Source organism: Gastrolobium bilobum, unplaced genomic scaffold, assembly GCF_033153095.1.
Source record: "Gastrolobium bilobum isolate Gb01-03AN ecotype WA unplaced genomic scaffold, APGP_CSIRO_Gbil_v1 utg23722, whole genome shotgun sequence".
Classification (NCBI taxonomy): domain Eukaryota; kingdom Viridiplantae; phylum Streptophyta; class Magnoliopsida; order Fabales; family Fabaceae; genus Gastrolobium; species Gastrolobium bilobum.
This window is the reverse complement of record NW_026895739.1, coordinates 44,569-62,678: the sequence shown is the minus strand read 5'-3', so window position 1 is coordinate 62,678 and position 18,110 is coordinate 44,569. Positions and strand designations below refer to the sequence as shown.

Here is an 18,110-nt window from a genome sequence, read left to right as displayed (position 1 = left end):
AATAAAGAAAAAGAAACAGTGAAGGAAGATAAGGAAGAAAAAGAGGTGGTAGTTGAAAATGATAGTGTGCCCAAGAAGACAATGAAGTGGGAGAAGAAGAAGATGGCTGACAAGCAGGACCAGCCAGTTACTTTGTCTCCATATGCCAAAGTTCCTTACCCTTAGAGATTGAAGCAAGAGATTCAGAAACTGAACTATGCAAGATTTCTGGATATCTTCAAGAAATTGCAGATAAACATACCATTTGCTGAAGCCCTGGAGAACATGCCTCACTATGCAAAATTTATGAAGGATCTTCTATCTAAGAAGAGGAAGTTAAAGGATGGTGAGATGGTGGCTTTGACGGAGGAGTGTAGTGCTCTGATTCAGAAGAAATTACCTCCAACGTTGAAGGATCCAGGGAGCTTTAGCATTTCAATTGCAATTGGGGATGTGGAAGTTGGTAAAGCACTATGTGATTTGGGGGCAAGTATAAATTTGATGTCATTGTCTGTCTGTAGGGCATTGGGGATAGATAAGTTGAAGGATACCAATGTTATTCTGCATCTAGCAGATAGATCTATCAAAAGACCAGAAGGATTAGTAGAATATATGTTAGTTAAGGTGGACAAGTTTATTTTTCCTGTGGATTTTGTCATACTTGATATGGAGGAAGATGATACTGAAAGTCCTTTACTCCTAGGAAGACCATTCCTAGCAACTGCAAGATCCCTGATAGATGTTGAACAAGGGAAGTTGATGCTAAGGGTGGATGAAGAAATACTTACAATTGATGTCTTTGAAGCCATCAAACATCCTGTTGATGTGGAGGATTGTTTCAGTATTGATGTCATACAGGAGATGGTGGAAGAAGTGAATAGAGAAGAAGACTTTTCATTGGAGGAAGACAGATTTCTTGAGGAGACAAGTACAGAAAATTATCAAGAGGAACCGGTAGTGGAAGAGCTTGATAAAAAGATAGATGACATTCCTGTGGGAGCACCTAAGGTAGAGCTTAAAGAACTACCTTCAAATCTGAAGTATGTGTTCCTTGGGGATGATCAAACATATCCAGCAATCATCAATGCAATGTTATCTGAGAGTGAAGAAATAAAGTTGATTCAGGTACTCAAGAAGAATAAAACAGCTATGGGATGGCAATTTTCAGATCTTAAGGGTATCAATCCTTCTTTCTGCACCCACAAAATCTTGATGGAAGAGGAAGTCAAACCAGTAAGGCAACCACATATGAGACTCAACCCCACTATGAAAGAGATAGTGAGGAAGGAGGTTGTGAAGCTACTTGATGCTGAGATGATTTATCCTATCTCAGACAGTGCTTGGGTGAGTCCTGTTCAAACAGTACCCAAGAAAGGGGGAATGACTGTGGTGAAGAATGAGCAGAATGAATTGATTCCCACAAGGACAATCACTGGCTGGAGGATGTGCATTGACTATCGGAGATTGAACAAGGCAACAAGGAAGGACCATTTTCCCCTTCCGTTCTTGGATCAGATGTTGGAGAGGTTGGCAGGACATGCCTTCTATTGTTTCTTGGACGGCTATTCAGGTTACAATCAGATAGCCGTGGCTCCGAAGGATCAGGAGAAGACCACATTTACATGCCCATATGGAATTTTCGCATACCGGAGGATGCCCTTCGGCTTATGCAATGCTCCTGCCACTTTTCAAAGGTGCATGCTATCCATTTTTTCTGATATGGTAGAGAAATATATAGAAATCTTCATGGATGATTTTTCTGTATTTGGTTCTGATTTTGATGCATGTCTGGAAAATTTGGATTCTGTTTTAAAAAGATGTCATTGTAATCTGGTTTTGAACTGGGAAAAATGTCACTTCATGGTGACTGAAGGAATTGTTCTTGGACACAAGGTGTCTAGGAGAGGAATAGAAGTAGATAAGGCAAAAATCTCTGTGATAGAGAAACTTCCTCCACCTGTCAATGTCAAAGGTGTGAGGAGTTTTCTTGGTCATGCAGGGTTTTATAGGCGGTTCATTAAAGATTTTTCAAAAATTGCCAAGCCTTTATGCAAGTTGTTGGTCAAAGACCAAGAGTTTATGTTTGATGATGAATGTCTACATGCATTTCATATTTTGAAAGAGAAGTTGATCACTGCACCTATCATGATGGCACCTGATTTTTCATTGCCATTTGAATTAATGTGTGATGCCAGTGATTATGCTGTAGGAGTGGTACTAGGCCAAAGAGTGAATAAATTATTGCATGTCATTTACTATGCCAGTAAAATCCTAAATAGTGCACAAAAGAATTATGCTACTACAGAAAAGGAATTACTGGCTATTGTGTATGCATTTGACAAATTCAGGCCATATCTGCTAGGATCAAAAGTTATTGTTTATACTGACCATGCAGCTTTAAAGTATTTGTTAAGTAAACAGGATGCAAAGCCCAGGTTACTCCGCTGGATGTTACTATTACAAGAGTTTGAGGTGGAGATCAAAGACAAGAAGGGAGTTGAGAACTTGGTGGCTGATCACTTATCCAGGATTACAGAGAAAGAGCTTCAAGAAGGATCAGAGGTAGTGATCAGAGAAGAGTTCCCTGATGAACAGATACTGGCAATAAGTGCTGTTACGGAAATGGTGGGGGATAAAGTTTTAACCATCAGTACCCCACCATGGTTTGCTGATTTTGCCAACTACAAAGCTGCTGGGATGATGCCTAAGGATTTCACATGGCAACAGAGGAAGAAATTTCTACATGACGTGAAGAGATACATTTGGGATGAGCCATATCTCTTTTACAGGTGTTCAGATGGTGTGATCAGAAGATGTATTCCAGAGGAGGAGCAGAAGGATGTATTGTGGCATTGTCATGGTTCTGCTTATGGTGGACATTTTGCAGGAGAGAGAACCGCAGCAAAGGTGTTGATGAGCGGTTTTTACTGGCCAACTCTATACAAGGATGCCAAGAAGTATGTGGAGGCATGTGACAATTGCCAAAGGACTGGTAATATCTCCAGGAGACATGAAATGCCCTTGAACAATATACAGGAGGTGGAGATATTTGATGTTTGGGGTATGGATTTTATGGGACCTTTCCCTTCTTCCTACTCTAACAAGTACATATTGGTGGCAGTTGATTATGTTTCAAAATGGGTTGAGGCCATAGCCACACCAACCAATGATTCTAGGGTTGTGATTGCTTTTCTGAGGAAGAACATATTTTCGCGATTTGGAGTCCCGAGAGCTATAATTAGTGATGGGGGAACTCATTTTGATAATAGGATGGTGGAATATGCCCTTGCAAAGTATGGAGTGAGGCACAAGATTAGTACTCCGTACCACCCACAGACTTGTGGTCAGGTTGAGATTTCCAACAGAGAGTTGAAAAGAATATTGGAGAAGACTGTTGGGAATGCTAGGACTCAATGGTCCAAGAAACTTGATGACACTCTGTGGGCGTACCGGACAGCATTCAAGACTCCTATTGGAATGTCCCCATTTCAACTGTTGTTTGGGAAAGCATGCCATTTGCCAGTAGGGTTGGAGCACAGGGCATTGTGGGCTGTGAGGTTTCTGAACTTCGATTCAAAGGCAGCAGGAGAGAAAAGATTACTACAGTTGGATGAATTGGATGAGTTCCGTCTCTCTGCATATGAAAGTGCAAGCCTATATAAAGAGAAGACAAAGTTATGGCATGATAGGAAGATCACACCTAGGGATTTCAAGGTGGGGGATCAAGTTCTTTTGTTCAATTCCAGGTTGAAGCTATTTCCAGGGAAGTTAAAGTCTAGATGGTCTGGACCCTTTGTGGTGAAAGACATGAAACCTTATGGGGCCGTGGAAATTAGTTCTTTGGATTCAGACAGAAGTTTTACAGTAAATGGTCAGAGGTTGAAGTTATATGTTGGAAGTGCTGTGGATAGGCAACTACTGACAGTTGCCTTATTAGAGGTAAAATAGATCATACCCGTCAGGCTCGTGACGTTAAACACGCGCTGAGTGGGAGGCAACCCACTGTACCAGGTATGTAATTTCAATGTTCATACCCCATTAGTAAAGTGAAGAAGGAAGGAGGGAAAAGTTTTGAAAATCTTAAGAGAAATTTTTGACAAGTGCTGGGCGCTAAAACCTCCGTTCTGGACGTTTTAGCGGTCTAGGAGTTGCATCACTATGAAACTCTCTGGCCATGAGCGCTAAAACGTCCATACTGACTGTTTTAGCGTTCACCCAATAACTCATTTACACACACTCTGGTCCAGCGTGCTAAGACGTCCCTGATGACCGTTTTAGCGTGGTGCTACACACGAAGTGTGCACATTCTCTGGACCTGGGCGCTAAAACGCTTGGTTTCACCGTTTTAGCGCCTCATCACTAATTCAAAATAACACAGGCCTTCCCTCTCCTTTCTCTCACATTCTTTTCTCTCCTCTTATTCACTCACTTTCTCTCACATTCAATCTTCCATTGTTCCATTGTTTGCACCGAAGACTATCATTTGATACCAAAGGTACGTTTTCTTTCTCTAACCATACATGTTCTTGCATTTTTGTTTTCATGTTGCATCCACATGCTGCCATTTCATCTAGGGTTTCATTCTTTTTCGTTTCTTACACTACTCATGTAATTTATGCTCGAAAATGAGTGATCATGATATAAGATATTCTGTGTTTTCTGATTTTTGGGTTGGGAAGAAATCCCCATTAGCATAACACTTGCTGCTGCACACACGCACATAAGGTGTTTGCTAAAATGCCTGACCCAGAAAAGCCAGGACGCTAAAACGCTGGTCACCCAACGTTTTAGCGCTTGGCCAATTTCTTACACGTTTAAGGCCAGAACGCTAAAACGCTCAGTGTGAACATTTTAGCGCCCAGGCCCTGTTGCATGCATATTTAAAAGGGTCTACTAATGGGCATTGTGGGGGTGTTTGCTTAAATGTTTTGGATCCAATTCCACCACTAATTCCATTCTAAATCTGGGAATTAGATCCATTAATTTAAATGCCATACTGACTATTTATGTTGATTTTTAGGATCATGTCTACACCTCCCCCCAAGAAGTCTGGAACGAAGAGGTCCAGGGAACCTCGGGCTTCTGCACCTACACCTCCACCTCCTACCTATGATGCACATTTTTGGAGGAGTGCTGAGCATGAGGCTCGTTACACTGCCAAAACCTCTTCCAGACCATTCGTGAGGGAGAGGAAGTTCATCCTGGAGAAGGATGAATATCCTGAGTTCCAGTCCCAGTTGCTAAAAAGGGACTGGGTTACTTTTGGTAATATCCTAGTGGACAACAGCCCTAATATAGCAAGGGAATTCTTTGCTAATGCATATAATGGTGATCAGGGTGGTAAGAGGACTTTCACCAGCTGGGTGAGGGGCAAGAAAGTGAAATATAATGCCCACATCATATAGAAGCTTCTGAAGATCAGGCACTGTGATTATATTAACCATGCCAGCTGTGATTACAAGAAGAACTGGCAGCAATTTGAAATACCACCTAGGAGACAGGACCCAGAATTTGAAACTTGGACCAAGATGGGGGCAGCTGAGCCTTTTCTGCATACCATAGCCAAGCCTAGTGAAACATAGGAGACGACCAAAGATAAGGTCAATCATAAATTGTTGTGGTTGAGGCATCTAAATGGTGAGGCCCGAGTCTGGTTCAATTTTGTGGTTTCCAATGTCATGCCCTCTTCCAACCAGGCGGAGGTAATTTTGATGAGAGCAGTTTTGATCCATACCATCATGACTAAAGGGAAAGTGGAGCTACCCATTCTTCTTCAAGACAGTATATATGATATGGCCCATTCTGATAGCAACACTTCTGCTTTGGGTCACTATTCTCTGATCCAGCTTCTGTGCCAGAAAGCTGGAGTGGATGTAACTGATAATGGGGTGCTAACCAAATTGCACCCCCCCAATTGATGCAAAGCTGATCAGACAGCAGTTGAAGATTGGAGGAGAAGGACCCTCTGGATTGACACCTGGCAGGAAACCCATAACTAAGGAGGATTCTGAGCTTGAACAAAGGCTTAGATCCGGGGAGCAGTGGCTGGTTAACAATGACATTCGATTGGGTCATTTACACTGCCGTCTCAAGTTCATACAGACGAGTCAGCACTCATTTCAGACTCATATGATCAAGATGCTGACCGATCTCTGTGAGGCCCAGGGTTTAGAGACAGCTGAATTCCAGCCTGCTATTTATCCACATTTTGAGGAGGAGGACGCATTTGAGGCAGATGTCCGCACCTGCTATGATACTCTGGCCACTGCGGGTGTGACTGCTGATACTGCTCCTCCTGCCCAGCCTACTGCAGCTGCTGCTTCTGCTCAGACTGCTGCTGATGCCACTGCTGATGATGATCAGATTGCTGGTGATACTTCTTCCATGGATGAGGACAGGGATGCTGATGCTGAGTACAACCCCTTACCTACTGATGACCCAGGATCTGATCTGCTATTTTCTGATGATGAGGAGTCGACTGATTAGATTTCTCTTGTTGTTTTTCCATATTTTTCTATTTTTCTGGTTTTATTTTGGTTAAGTACATTGAGATTCCCTGTTTTGATAGATGCACATTTTGAAATAGTACTGATGCTATTTAATGATATGTGAATGTGTTTTAGTGCTCAACTGCTATTTTAGATTTAAATTAGTTGCTGGGGACAGCAATGTTTAAATCTGGGAATGGAGTGTGAATGAATGACATGCAAATATCATGGAGATGTCACACAGTTTGATGAGCCACAAACAGGGAAACATCTAAATCCTTTCTTTTTAGTTTCTTGTATGATGTAGTTAGGTAGTTAGGTAGTTGTTGTATGAATAGAAATTGGATTTTGAGTTGATGTGAAATTCCATGAGGATAAGATGATCAAAGTTTTACATGATTGATCAAATTTTAGGATACAATCTTGAATCTTTGCATGTGTTCTAAAATGATATGATTGCATGACTTATTCTATGTGAAGAGTAGAGAGATGAGTTTTGATGTATATAGAGGTAGTCAAGCATGCACTCTGAACTGTGAGGAATTGAGCCTATACAAATTTTTTTTTTTTCAGAGAGCACTTCACTATATGATTAACTCTAGAACTTGCTCTGTTTCTTGCTTGAAATGGTTCATGATTTGTAAGGTAGAGTTGATTGAGGCATTCTCTTTTGAACCAAATGTTCCCATTGCATGAAAACCTTGAGCCTAAGTTATTGATAAAATCAAGAGCCTGCATCTATCCCAGTTTTCAGATTACATGTTTCAGATAAAGGGTTAATGGATGAAAGTTCTGTATGGAGAAAGGTGTTTCTGCAATGTATAAAAACACAAAGTGTTGGAAATTTGGAGGAAAAGAAGAAGAAAAAGGGAAAAAGAAAGTAAAGGCACAAAATGCTTGGTTGAGAAAAGGAAATAAGGAAAAAGGGGAATTAAAAACACAAAGTGTTTGGAAGAAAAGAAGGAAGAAAGTTTAAGAAAAAGAAAAGTTGTAGAAAAAGAGGTGAAAAGAATGAATGAAAAGGAAGAAGAGAATGAGAAGGATTAAGGAGCACATAGATAAATTCAATTGTGATCCTCCTCTTATCTGAATCTGATTCAAAAATCTGAACCCTTCTGCAACATTAAATCCTACCTTTAGCCAAACCACATGCCAAGACATTTCCCTCCTCCTATACAGAATCCTATTCCTAGCCAAGCCATACCACCAAAGTCTCTTTTGATCTACTTTATGGATTAGTGTCACTGTGGAAAGTGAGAAGATGGGCAAGCTTATGGTAGTTTAAGTACAGTGAAGATTGAGTGATGAATACATCCTTAGACACTAGAGTGCAAGAGAGTTTAATTCTCACAATTTTTGAGAAGTTCCTAGTGAGGGGGTGTTTTGTGTTGAAAGTATCTGTATTTCATCTTTACTGATCTGTTGAAAGTCATATGATGAGGTTGGGCAAGTCGTGGGAAATGATAGATTGCTTGGTTGTAAGATTATATCATGGAATGTTGATCTGTTATAATTCAAATCTATCCTCATAAGTTTCATTTGTAAGGAATCTCAACTCCTTCTCTATTTTTTTAAAGTTATTGCTGAGGACAGCAATATTCAAATCTGGGAATTGTGATAAACCCTTAGTTCATCAGGTTTTTCAGCATGAATTAGTATCAATTTGTGTGATTAAATGATGGAAAAAGAGGTTAATGTCCTAGAATGTCCTCAACTACAAGTTCAAGAAGCTTTATTGAAAATTTGTATTATTCTTGTAGGAAAAGCAAGATTAAAAGGCAACTGGGAGAAGGAAGAAGATTCTGAAGAAGAGAAAAATTCTAAGTGTTGAGCGCTAAAACATTTATCTAGAACGTTTTAGCGCCCTGCTGCAGAAAGAAGCCAAAACTTGCTGGTGCTGAGCGCTAAAATGTCCACACAGAACGTTTTAGCGTGCTGCTGCAATCCGAGAACAAAAAGTTGCTGGTCTTGGGCGCTAAAACTTCCTGATCAAGCGTTTTAGCGCCCTGCTATTAGAAAAAGACTCTGGTCTCAAACGCTAAAACGTCCAAACCAAGTGTTTTAGCGCTGGAGTCAGTTTGAAGCAGTTGGGCATCCGTCAAGCATGGACGCTAAAACGCTCACTCATGAACATTTTAGCGCCCATGTTAGTTTTTTTGTTTGAATTTGTAAAACTATATAAGGCAAGGGCCTTCACTTTTTCAAAAATCTGGATTTTCTCTCTCTCTCTCTTACATCAGATTCTTTGATCTGATTTCTCTCTAAAATTCTTAGGACTTAGTTCTTGTATTAGTTAGTTTCTTATGTAATTGTACTTGGAGATTGAAGATTCACTGCATGGCAATGGAGTTTGATCTTTCTTCTCTTGTGTATTCTTTAGTTATGTCTGAGTAGAGTCATTGTGGTCTGAATTCAATGGAACTTAATGATAACCTTATGTATGTTTGATTAATATGATGAAGTATTTTTCATGTGTTGATATGAGATTTTCTTATTTAATTCTTTCTATTAAGGGAGTAGTGTAGAACAGGAATGTTTACACTACTCCTATATCTGGCAATCTCATCATCAGGATTCTAGTACTCAAGGGATTGATGCTAGAGTTCTGATGTAATCTTAAGACCTTAGTGTTTAATGTATGTATTAATAAAGGAATCACCAAGGGATTGGGGTTTCTGATTAATGTATCTATCAGGGTAGTAAGGGAATACATCTTGATAATAAATAAAAGGTTGATTAATATCACATGAAAAAGAATTCATCATATGGTCAGTTTTTACATGTGTTTATTGTTGAGGAAAGTTGTTTTCTGACTACTTGTTTTAGTAAATCTTAATTCATATTTTAGCATTATATTTTGTTACTTCAAATCAATTTTCTGGCGACAAAACACTCATGATTTTTACAAACTCTTGTTTGATTCAAATTAGTTTTCTATGTTTAATTGGTGTTTGAATACAAATATCTGTGGGAACGATCTTCTAACACATGTACGTCTTTAGAAGTAGAGAAAAGCGTGGAACAGAAGTCTAAAAAAGGGTAAACTTCTAGAGCTTAGGGTTAATCCCTTTATTTGTTCCTCCATGCTCCGTTGGAGTAATGGTTGAGTGATGAATGTGCATTGTAGTATTAGAACATAGTATGATGCATTATGAGATTTATGATGAATTATGAAAGATGCATAATGTTATGATGTATGTTTGAGATGTATCTATGGCCAATAGATTTATGTATGTATACAGTTACTTTTCCTGGAGCGAGCCCTTGAGGAACTCCTTGATATCAGATATCTAAGAGACACAAGTTTCTCTTGAAAGTATATTGCATGTATTGACTTTCCTTGGAGTGAGCCCTTAAGGAACTCCTTGGGGCTTGATGCCTATGAGACACAGTTTTCTCATGAAAAGATCATACTACATGGGCTCCTTGTGTTCGTCATGTATCTGATTACTTCTTCAAGGAACCCAGGTAATCGATTAATTTATGCTAGTAATCGATTACTTCAGCAAAAATGCATATTTTCCTTGCTGATTCTCAATTTTAATCACTCTTAAATGATTTCTAATGACTTCTAAATGATTCCTAATGACTTCTAACACATGTATGGATGCTTCTAATTATCATTCTAACAGTGTTCCATGTGTATGAGTCATGTATGTATGAATCAAGTCATGTATGTATGAATTTATAACTTATTAGTGCAATTCTCTTGATGTAGCTCAATAAACTCATTCTATAAGTTTTTAAGACTTAAAAATACTTTTCACAATAGTTTTAGCTTAAGTCTTCAGATATCTTCATTGGTCTTCAAGTAGTGAGCCTTGTTGTGCTTTTCTTCTCTAAAATTGTTTGACTTTGAGCTTGACTTTTCCAAATTGAGTAGTCCTTTCATTTTAGCACTTTGTCTTGGTTTTCTAGTGTCATTTGAAACTTGTTGCACTTCGTTCTATAAGCATCCATGTTGAGCATGTTGATGCTTTGTTATCATCAAAACTTCAAATATATAGTCTTGGTGATCTATGGTTCAACAAGTTCTCTATGCTTCGTTGATAAATCTCTTGTTTTGGTTTTATGACTTGCTTGATTTTGGAAACCACTTGATTGGATGCTTGTTCTTAGAGTTTTTTTTGTTAAGTCAGATCACTAATGGATTGAGTCACTATTTCGTTCTCTTATTGATGATTCATTGAGCACAGGATCCATACTTTTGCATTTCCGATGTTCTTAAATTAGTCTGTTGCTGGGATTGCAATAATTAAAACTGGGAATGATTTGTTAAGTGTCAAATATATCATGTTTTTATTAGGGACAAAAGTATGCTAAATATTGTTTAATATGGTTAAAGACATGGTACACATTACTAAATGCAAGAGGCTTTGGAGTTTTCATGCTTGATATGATTATGACTAAAAAAATGTGTTTGTTTTAGGTTAAAATTGCTATGATAGAGCATTGATGGATTAAGGAAGCCGGAAGAAGACAAAACTCAAGCCAAGTTATGTTGAGTAGTGACAAAATTACGTGTAGTTTCATGATGCAGCTTGTTGAGTTGCTCGCCCCAGGGAGCAACCTAGCAAGTAGAACACCATAAGCACATATTTTTTAGTTGAAACACGTTGAGGCAGCGAGCAAAAGCAGCAAGTATCTCGTAAATAAAAGCCCATGGGTCTTTTTCATTAAAAAGGAACAAAGTAGGGTAATTGTATTCAGTTTTATACGACCTAAGAAGAGGAAGGCTTTGACGAGTCAAAGGAAGGCTCAAAGCTTCACCTTGGAGAACAATTATCAAGTTCTATTTATGATTTTCTCTAGTTTTTCATTTGTTGTCTTAGTTTTCTTGACTATGTCAGACTATATTTTCTTGTATTTAAGCTTAGATGGAACCAATTAATTCTTAATGTTAACTACTATTTTCTTTCAATGTTCAATCTTTCATGGTATGGAAATAATTTGTTCTTAATTTCTAGTTTTGTTTATGATTTGACCAATCTTAGATGAACACATGAATTTTGCATGACAATAGGGATGTTGGTATGAAATTCTAATTTTATTAATTGTTAGGTTTTATTTGATGTAAGGATAGGTTAATGAAACCTATGACTATTTTGATTCATCGTTCCTAATGCTTGCCCTAAGCGGAGCACTAAGGGGTTAGGGTTCTTAATAGATCAAAGAATTGAAACAACAAGGGATTGGATTTTGATTAATCTATGATGAATTGTCAATAACGTGAGTTTGAATATTGCTTGAGGGAAAGGGTATATTGATTAAGACGAAATTGGGGAAGTAGAAACCCTATCTACAATTTTCAATCATATTCACAAAAACATTTACAGTTGGTCCAACTATGATCGCATAGTGAAATTAGTGCTTGATAGATCAATTCTCGTGGGAATTATAATAACCCACATTAAGAAATCATGAAATAATGAAAGAAGTACAAGTGTGATTACTAGGGTACACTAGCTTTTGAATACGTACATTTTTTATGTGAGTTTTGTTGAGTAAATGATGAATTGACATGCTAAAATTTGTGATTATATAATTAATGTACAATAAGGTAAATTAGACCCAAATGAGAATATTGATAAAGTTTAGGAGTCAAAATATAAATAAGTGAAAGTTTAAGAACTAAAATACAAATAAGCAAAGTAATAGCCTAAACTTGATTTTGATTGTGTAATTAAATTCTCCATGGAATTTTAAAGACTGGAAGTGGTCTTAGATTGATCTAATTATGTTTGTATTAATTTATAAAGTTAGGTCAGAGTTTAATTAAATAAAAGTCAAAGGTATGCTAATTGATTGGAAAATAAAAGTTGTAGTTAAAGTTGACTAGTTTGATAACCTAGTCTTATTTTCTTCTAAATGGTTGACTGTATGCATTCTTTAGATGCATGATGTAGGTGAATATATATGTTTAAAGATGGACCAATTATATTAATTTAAAATGATGACTAAGTCAAAGTGAAAGAAAAACTAGTAAACTATTACTTAAGTTTAATTGTTGATTTTCCTAAATGTATGTTGTTTTCTTTCTTCCTTCACGAAGACTACAAAATTCTTCTTCTTTTTGGTCATATATGTAGCTGAAATATATGAATTAAAGTAGCCAATAGGATTTGAAAGTAAGGTTGTAAAGTCAACAATTGTAGGCTAGTTGGAAAAGTTAAAAACTAAGCTATTTTATGATCTTTCAGGTGCATAAGTCGGCCATTTTTCTTGTGTATGGGCAGTAGAACTTTCTAGTAAAGTGAAGGAAATTAGGTTATGCAATTTCAAGTTGATAAGTTAAAGAAACTTGTAGACAAAGTTTTTGAATTAACTAAGTTAAGTTAAAGTAACTTTTTGATACTTTTAACAACCAAAGTCAATTCTTTGCTCTTCCAAATGTGTTCAGCCGAAGATGTCAAGGGGAATAAAGGGACACAGGTTATTGGTTATCATGTTGACAAAGTGATAAACTTAGAGGAAAAGCTAAAGAATTAACTAAGTTAAATTAACTTTGAGAAATTCTACCTACACAAGTCAGTTTCTTTTTCTCCTTGGAGTCCCACGAAGCTCCTTCTTTCTCCCTCTCTTCTTTGTGCCCTTCTATGGATGAACATGCTTCTTGTAAAAGGGCAAAGTCATATCTCATAAAATAAACACTTTTAGGTTAAAGTTTCTACATGAAACTTGTAGTTTGAGAGCTTGTGATCATGAATATGTGATTAGTTTTTCTTGAGGGGATGTGTTGAGTGGATTTTATACTCTCTAAATTCATGAAGGTGTGGCTTCCATGGTGTTGGAAGATGATGTTTTTGGTGGTTTAAAGTGTGGAGATTAACCTAGTGTTGCTTTCAAAGTTATTTAAGGTAACATACTTGATTTCTAATGATTTAATCTTGAGATTTCATCTTTGTTTTCCAATTTTAAGGCTGAATATATGATGTTATATTCTTGGATATTTGATGGGGTTTGAAGTCCAAGAATGGTTATTGGTTGATTTAAAAGTAAACTAAGCATGTAAAGCTTTTAAAATTGGCAAGATGGTTGATTTAAAAAACTTATCAGGGTTCAGCCAACACATGTTAAATATAGTATACCATGTGTTTGATGTTATGTCTAAAGGAAATCATATTCATTGATGAGTATGTAAAAGATTGAAGTTATCAGATTTGAGTTTAATTTAAAGAAAAACTACAAACACCTGAATAATTAGGGTTTTGGCCATGCCATGTAAACTGACATGGAAGTTGAATGTGAGGATGTTAAAGTGTTCAATGGTATTCCTAATATGTGAATACGTGAATGGAATGTCCTTTGGTCATGGAAAATATATGAAAAACCTAGGCAATATTGATGTGTACAATTCGGCCATATGTATTTAAATTGGGTGGAAGATTAGTTGATCATTGTTTATTTAATAATGATAAACTCTAAGGTGAATTGGTGTGAGTAGAATGATAATTGGTCATTTGAAAGCATTAAAAAGTAATATAAATGTAATTAAGGTGAATTAGGTTAAGTGAATAAACCATGTCTACAACAAACGATCATTTCAACAATCATTATGTGCAAAATGATAACTCAATTGGTTATCCAACAATCACAAAACTAAGTGATTAAACACTTACCAAAATTGTAACATCTCGTTACGTACCGGTAATGTTATCATTGCATATGGTATTAAGCGCAGTTACAATAACAGTAATTGAGTTAATTAAATTACGGGTAAACTTTTTCTTTTATTACATCCTTATCTTTTTACATTAACCATTTCTGTAATCAATTAAAAACAATGTCGTAATTGTAATTGCAAAACTCGCGGAAGCATAAAACTTATTCATTACAACCCCTCCAAGCAATACCATTAACTCAGGGTTATAAAATCACTTATATTCAAAACTTGCACAGTGGTAATCGATTACCATTCTTGAGGTAATCGATTACCATTCTTGAGGTAATCGATTACCAAAGGTTACTGTAGAAGTCAACAGCTCCCATTTAGTTCCCCTGTTTTGGGTAATCGATTACTTTGCTATAGGTAATCGATTACTGAACTAGGTAATCGATTACCTATACAAAAGTAATTGATTACTTTTATTGTCAGTGGCTCAATTCTGCGTCCCCTGTTTCAGGTAATCGATTACCACACTGAAGGTAATCGATTATCCTACTATAAAAATCACAGATGACAGCTTTTTCTCTTGAAAATAACCTAAGTATTCTCTTCCTAAGTCCAAAATGCCCTATGTTCATAACCTAAGTCCAAAATGCTAAACACTATGTTATGTGCATCAAATGTAATCCTCCAAAATGCTATGCTCTCCATATGCACACCCTCATCAACTCCTCCACTAAGTAGGCCTCCTACCCGAAGATCCTCCATGCTCACTATAACCTGAAATGATGTCCCCAAATGCGGGGTGAGATATACAAATGTATCTCAGTAAACCAAGGGTACTAGAGGATCACTCCACCCCATGGCTCACTTAATATGCATACAATGATCATTATATAAAATGCATAACACACAAATATCACACAACATTGGGCTCACATCCAAGAATATCCACACGAGGATTCCGTTCAAGTACCCCATCATACAGTCTCTCTCATGGTTGAGACGACTCCATGGAAAAACCCAACTGGAACTCCAAAGAGACCTATCTAGCGGAAGTCCCACGTTTGGATCATCCTGGTACCTCTCCCAGAGACGGCCCCACGGCAAAACCCGACCGGAATTTCCCAAAGGGATATCTCCAACGGAAGTCCAAACCACACACATCTACTGGCCAAAGATCACAGATAAGTCACACAACATGCTCCAAGCATGTCACACAATCATGGCAATAATACATTAACATACAATTTCACACAACGTCATAGAGCAAACAATCCATCCACTACCTTCCACTAGGTGTGGCGGAACACACAAGGGGATAAACCCAGTACCAAGAGTTTATCTCAACTCCGAAAGCAATGCTCTTCCACGTAAGCTCCAAGCTTAATCCACCTCTTTCGAGTCCGCACGAGGTAACCTATATTGATCAAATAATCATGATCAACAATACTTGTATACAATCAATTAACTTTACAATAACAATAACCAACATAACCACTTAGGCCTAAAAGATATTTTTCTTTACTTCAACTATCTCAATCATTTTAATCCTTGAACTAACTCATCATTTAACCATTCATGCACCAAGGCATAAACCATTGATTATACCATTTTTTCCACATCATTTTCCCCAAATTTTCCCTATAGGTCAAATTCTTCATTCTAGGGTCCCAAAATATTTCCAATCTATTCCAACACTTCTATACATCATACAATCTTATAATTCACTCATACCAATGCTCCACAACTCAATCACACCATCACCCAACATATCAATTTCATAAAGTTTTGAAATTCAAATACTTTCCAATCATAATTTTCACTAAGTTACAAATTTACAAATCACCATAATTTTTATTGCATCAATCATCATCATTTATCATTCTAAGCATTTAATTCCAAAGGAGACATATCATTTAATGCTCCTAACTACCACAACTCATTAACACATAAACAAACCCTCAATCATTTTATGATCTGAATGAAAACTCTATGAGAGTGTGAGAACTTACCACCAATAGCTTCCTAGGTTCAAAGAGATGATTTCTAACCAATGGACCAAGCCAAGAAAACACCAAATTCTTGGGGCTGTATAATGGGGTTTTCTTCTCACACAATGATCCCCGTATGAAAGTCACTCATAATCTCAAGGGGAACAACTTTGTAGTTGGAAGTTTCTCCTAAAAATTGCTCTAACTCAAGGTTTTAATTTGAGAAGCTCTCTTGCCCTTTTGTCCATAGTGTGGTCGACGGGAAGAAGAAAGAAAGGGGAGAGAAAATGTGAGAAAATCTGTTTTTCAAGTCTCTTTATCCACTTAAGTCACTTAAGTGGGTCCCAAACGTCATTTCACTTTCTTAAATCACCAAGTTTAACCCACAAATTCATAACCTATGTATTTTTCTCGTTCACGTCATAATTTTACTTCCTAGAAATACTGATAATATTTTTGCGCTTATCGATACAATTATACCGCAATATTTTTACATCGGTAAAATCACTATTCATCAAATTTTTTAAAACTTGACTATCCACTCAATTTTTCGTTCTGAATCCATTTCCAGTGTTACTTTCTCCATTTGAGACCTCCTACTCAAATTTCATTTTCTAGGGTTACGTGTTCAGTAAATTTCCATTTTACCCTTCTTATGTAATTTGACCCTAATTTCAGGATTTTCACTAATCCTAGCCCTTTAAACCACGTTTTCGTGTATAATAATACGTTTATGAAGTATGAGGTGTTATAAAAATCCTTTTGGTCAAGGAACAAAGGCAATCCACAAGCTCCAAGCTTTAATCTTCTATGATTGTGTCCGAGGAAGACAACCTACAATGATCACACACACATGATCATCAATTAACTTGTTAAACAAGTCATAATTTAAGACAACACAATCCCCTCCACATGTTCATAATTCGGGCATTATGGCCAAAATACCCAATTCATGTTGTTAATCTTATTCAATCACCTATATGGTTTCCTTAGCCATCCACCATACCATATCAATTCCACAATTGCATCAATTCCTAACTTAACATGATTTTCCCCACAAATACCCTATATGGCCGAATGTAATGCATCAAAGGGGCTAGGGATTTTTCTTGCCTTTTCAAGGTTCGAGGTACATAATTAGGTACACATTAGTTGATTCAAACACCCACTACACCAATTCATCAAACCAAACACTAACTTACACAATTTTCTTAAAAAATCTCTTATATGGCCAAACCTATGCCATCAAGGTATCAAGGGATTTTTCTCTCACATCACATGCATTACACTCTCATACACTCTAATTATCAAATATTCAAATCATCACAAGCTCAATTACACAATTTTGCGTAATCTTCCTCACATTTCCCTCACATGACCGAACCTATGTCTTCCAATAGCCAAGGGATTTTTAATTGATTTTCAAGCATTCAATGCATCATTCATCATGTAATTAAATATCCTAACTAATCCACCACTCAATTTCAACTTCTACATTCATGAGTTCATTCAATTTCCATACACTTTCCACTCAAAATTTTCATTAAGTTATCAAACTTTTTCACAAGAATTTTTGAGTTCAATCATCACTAATCATTATTCTAAGCAACATTTATCGAATGCACTTAGTCATTTTAAGGTCACCAACTACCCAAACTCACCACACATAAGCTTAGGTTTTCGAGTTTTTGATCTCAATAATGATCCAATAAAAGTTGTGAAAACTTACCATAAATCAACTCCAAGACTTCCCAAGAGTGATTTCCAAGCACCCAATCAACATGAACACCCATCCATGGCTCCACTTTCTTCAAAAATATATGGCCTTAAGGGAGTGATTTCTCTTGATAGAGTGTTTTTCAAGAAGAATGGAGATGTGGGTTGGATTCACTAGGTGATTTACTTAAACTTTCATGTGGAACACTAAGTGATTTGGTGACGGAATAAGGAAAATGAAGATTTGCAAGCTCTCTTAGTGGTCACCAATAGAGGAGCGTGAAATTGGAAGCAAAGAGGAGAGGAGAGATCAAATTTTATGAGGAG

General features: G+C 37.0%; 1 protein-coding gene across 1 annotated transcript; it reads left to right on the top strand.

Moving 5' to 3' along the window:
• The first annotated feature begins 81 nt into the window (after positions 1-81).
• Positions 82-6,465, top strand: LOC133295248 (uncharacterized). The gene is made up of 8 exons (XM_061494053.1): positions 82-150; positions 232-667; positions 785-1,798; positions 1,895-2,820; positions 2,947-3,372; positions 3,748-3,857; positions 5,000-5,342; positions 5,905-6,465. The coding sequence occupies exons 1-8, from the start codon at positions 82-84 to the stop codon at positions 6,463-6,465; spliced, it is 3,885 nt and encodes a 1,294-aa protein (XP_061350037.1).
• Positions 6,466-18,110: the final 11,645 nt, after the last annotated feature.

Bases quoted from the DNA above. Each gene is read 5' to 3' on its own strand.
- LOC133295248 (XM_061494053.1), top strand. From the start codon at position 82: ATGAAGTGGGAGAAGAAGAAGATGGCTGACAAGCAGGACCAGCCAGTT. The intron at 1,799-1,894 runs GTCATTGTAATC...GAGGAATAGAAG, and splicing joins GGATTCTGTTTTAAAAAGAT to TAGATAAGGCAAAAATCTCT. The intron at 2,821-2,946 runs GTATTGTGGCAT...AAGTATGTGGAG, and splicing joins CAGAGGAGGAGCAGAAGGAT to GCATGTGACAATTGCCAAAG.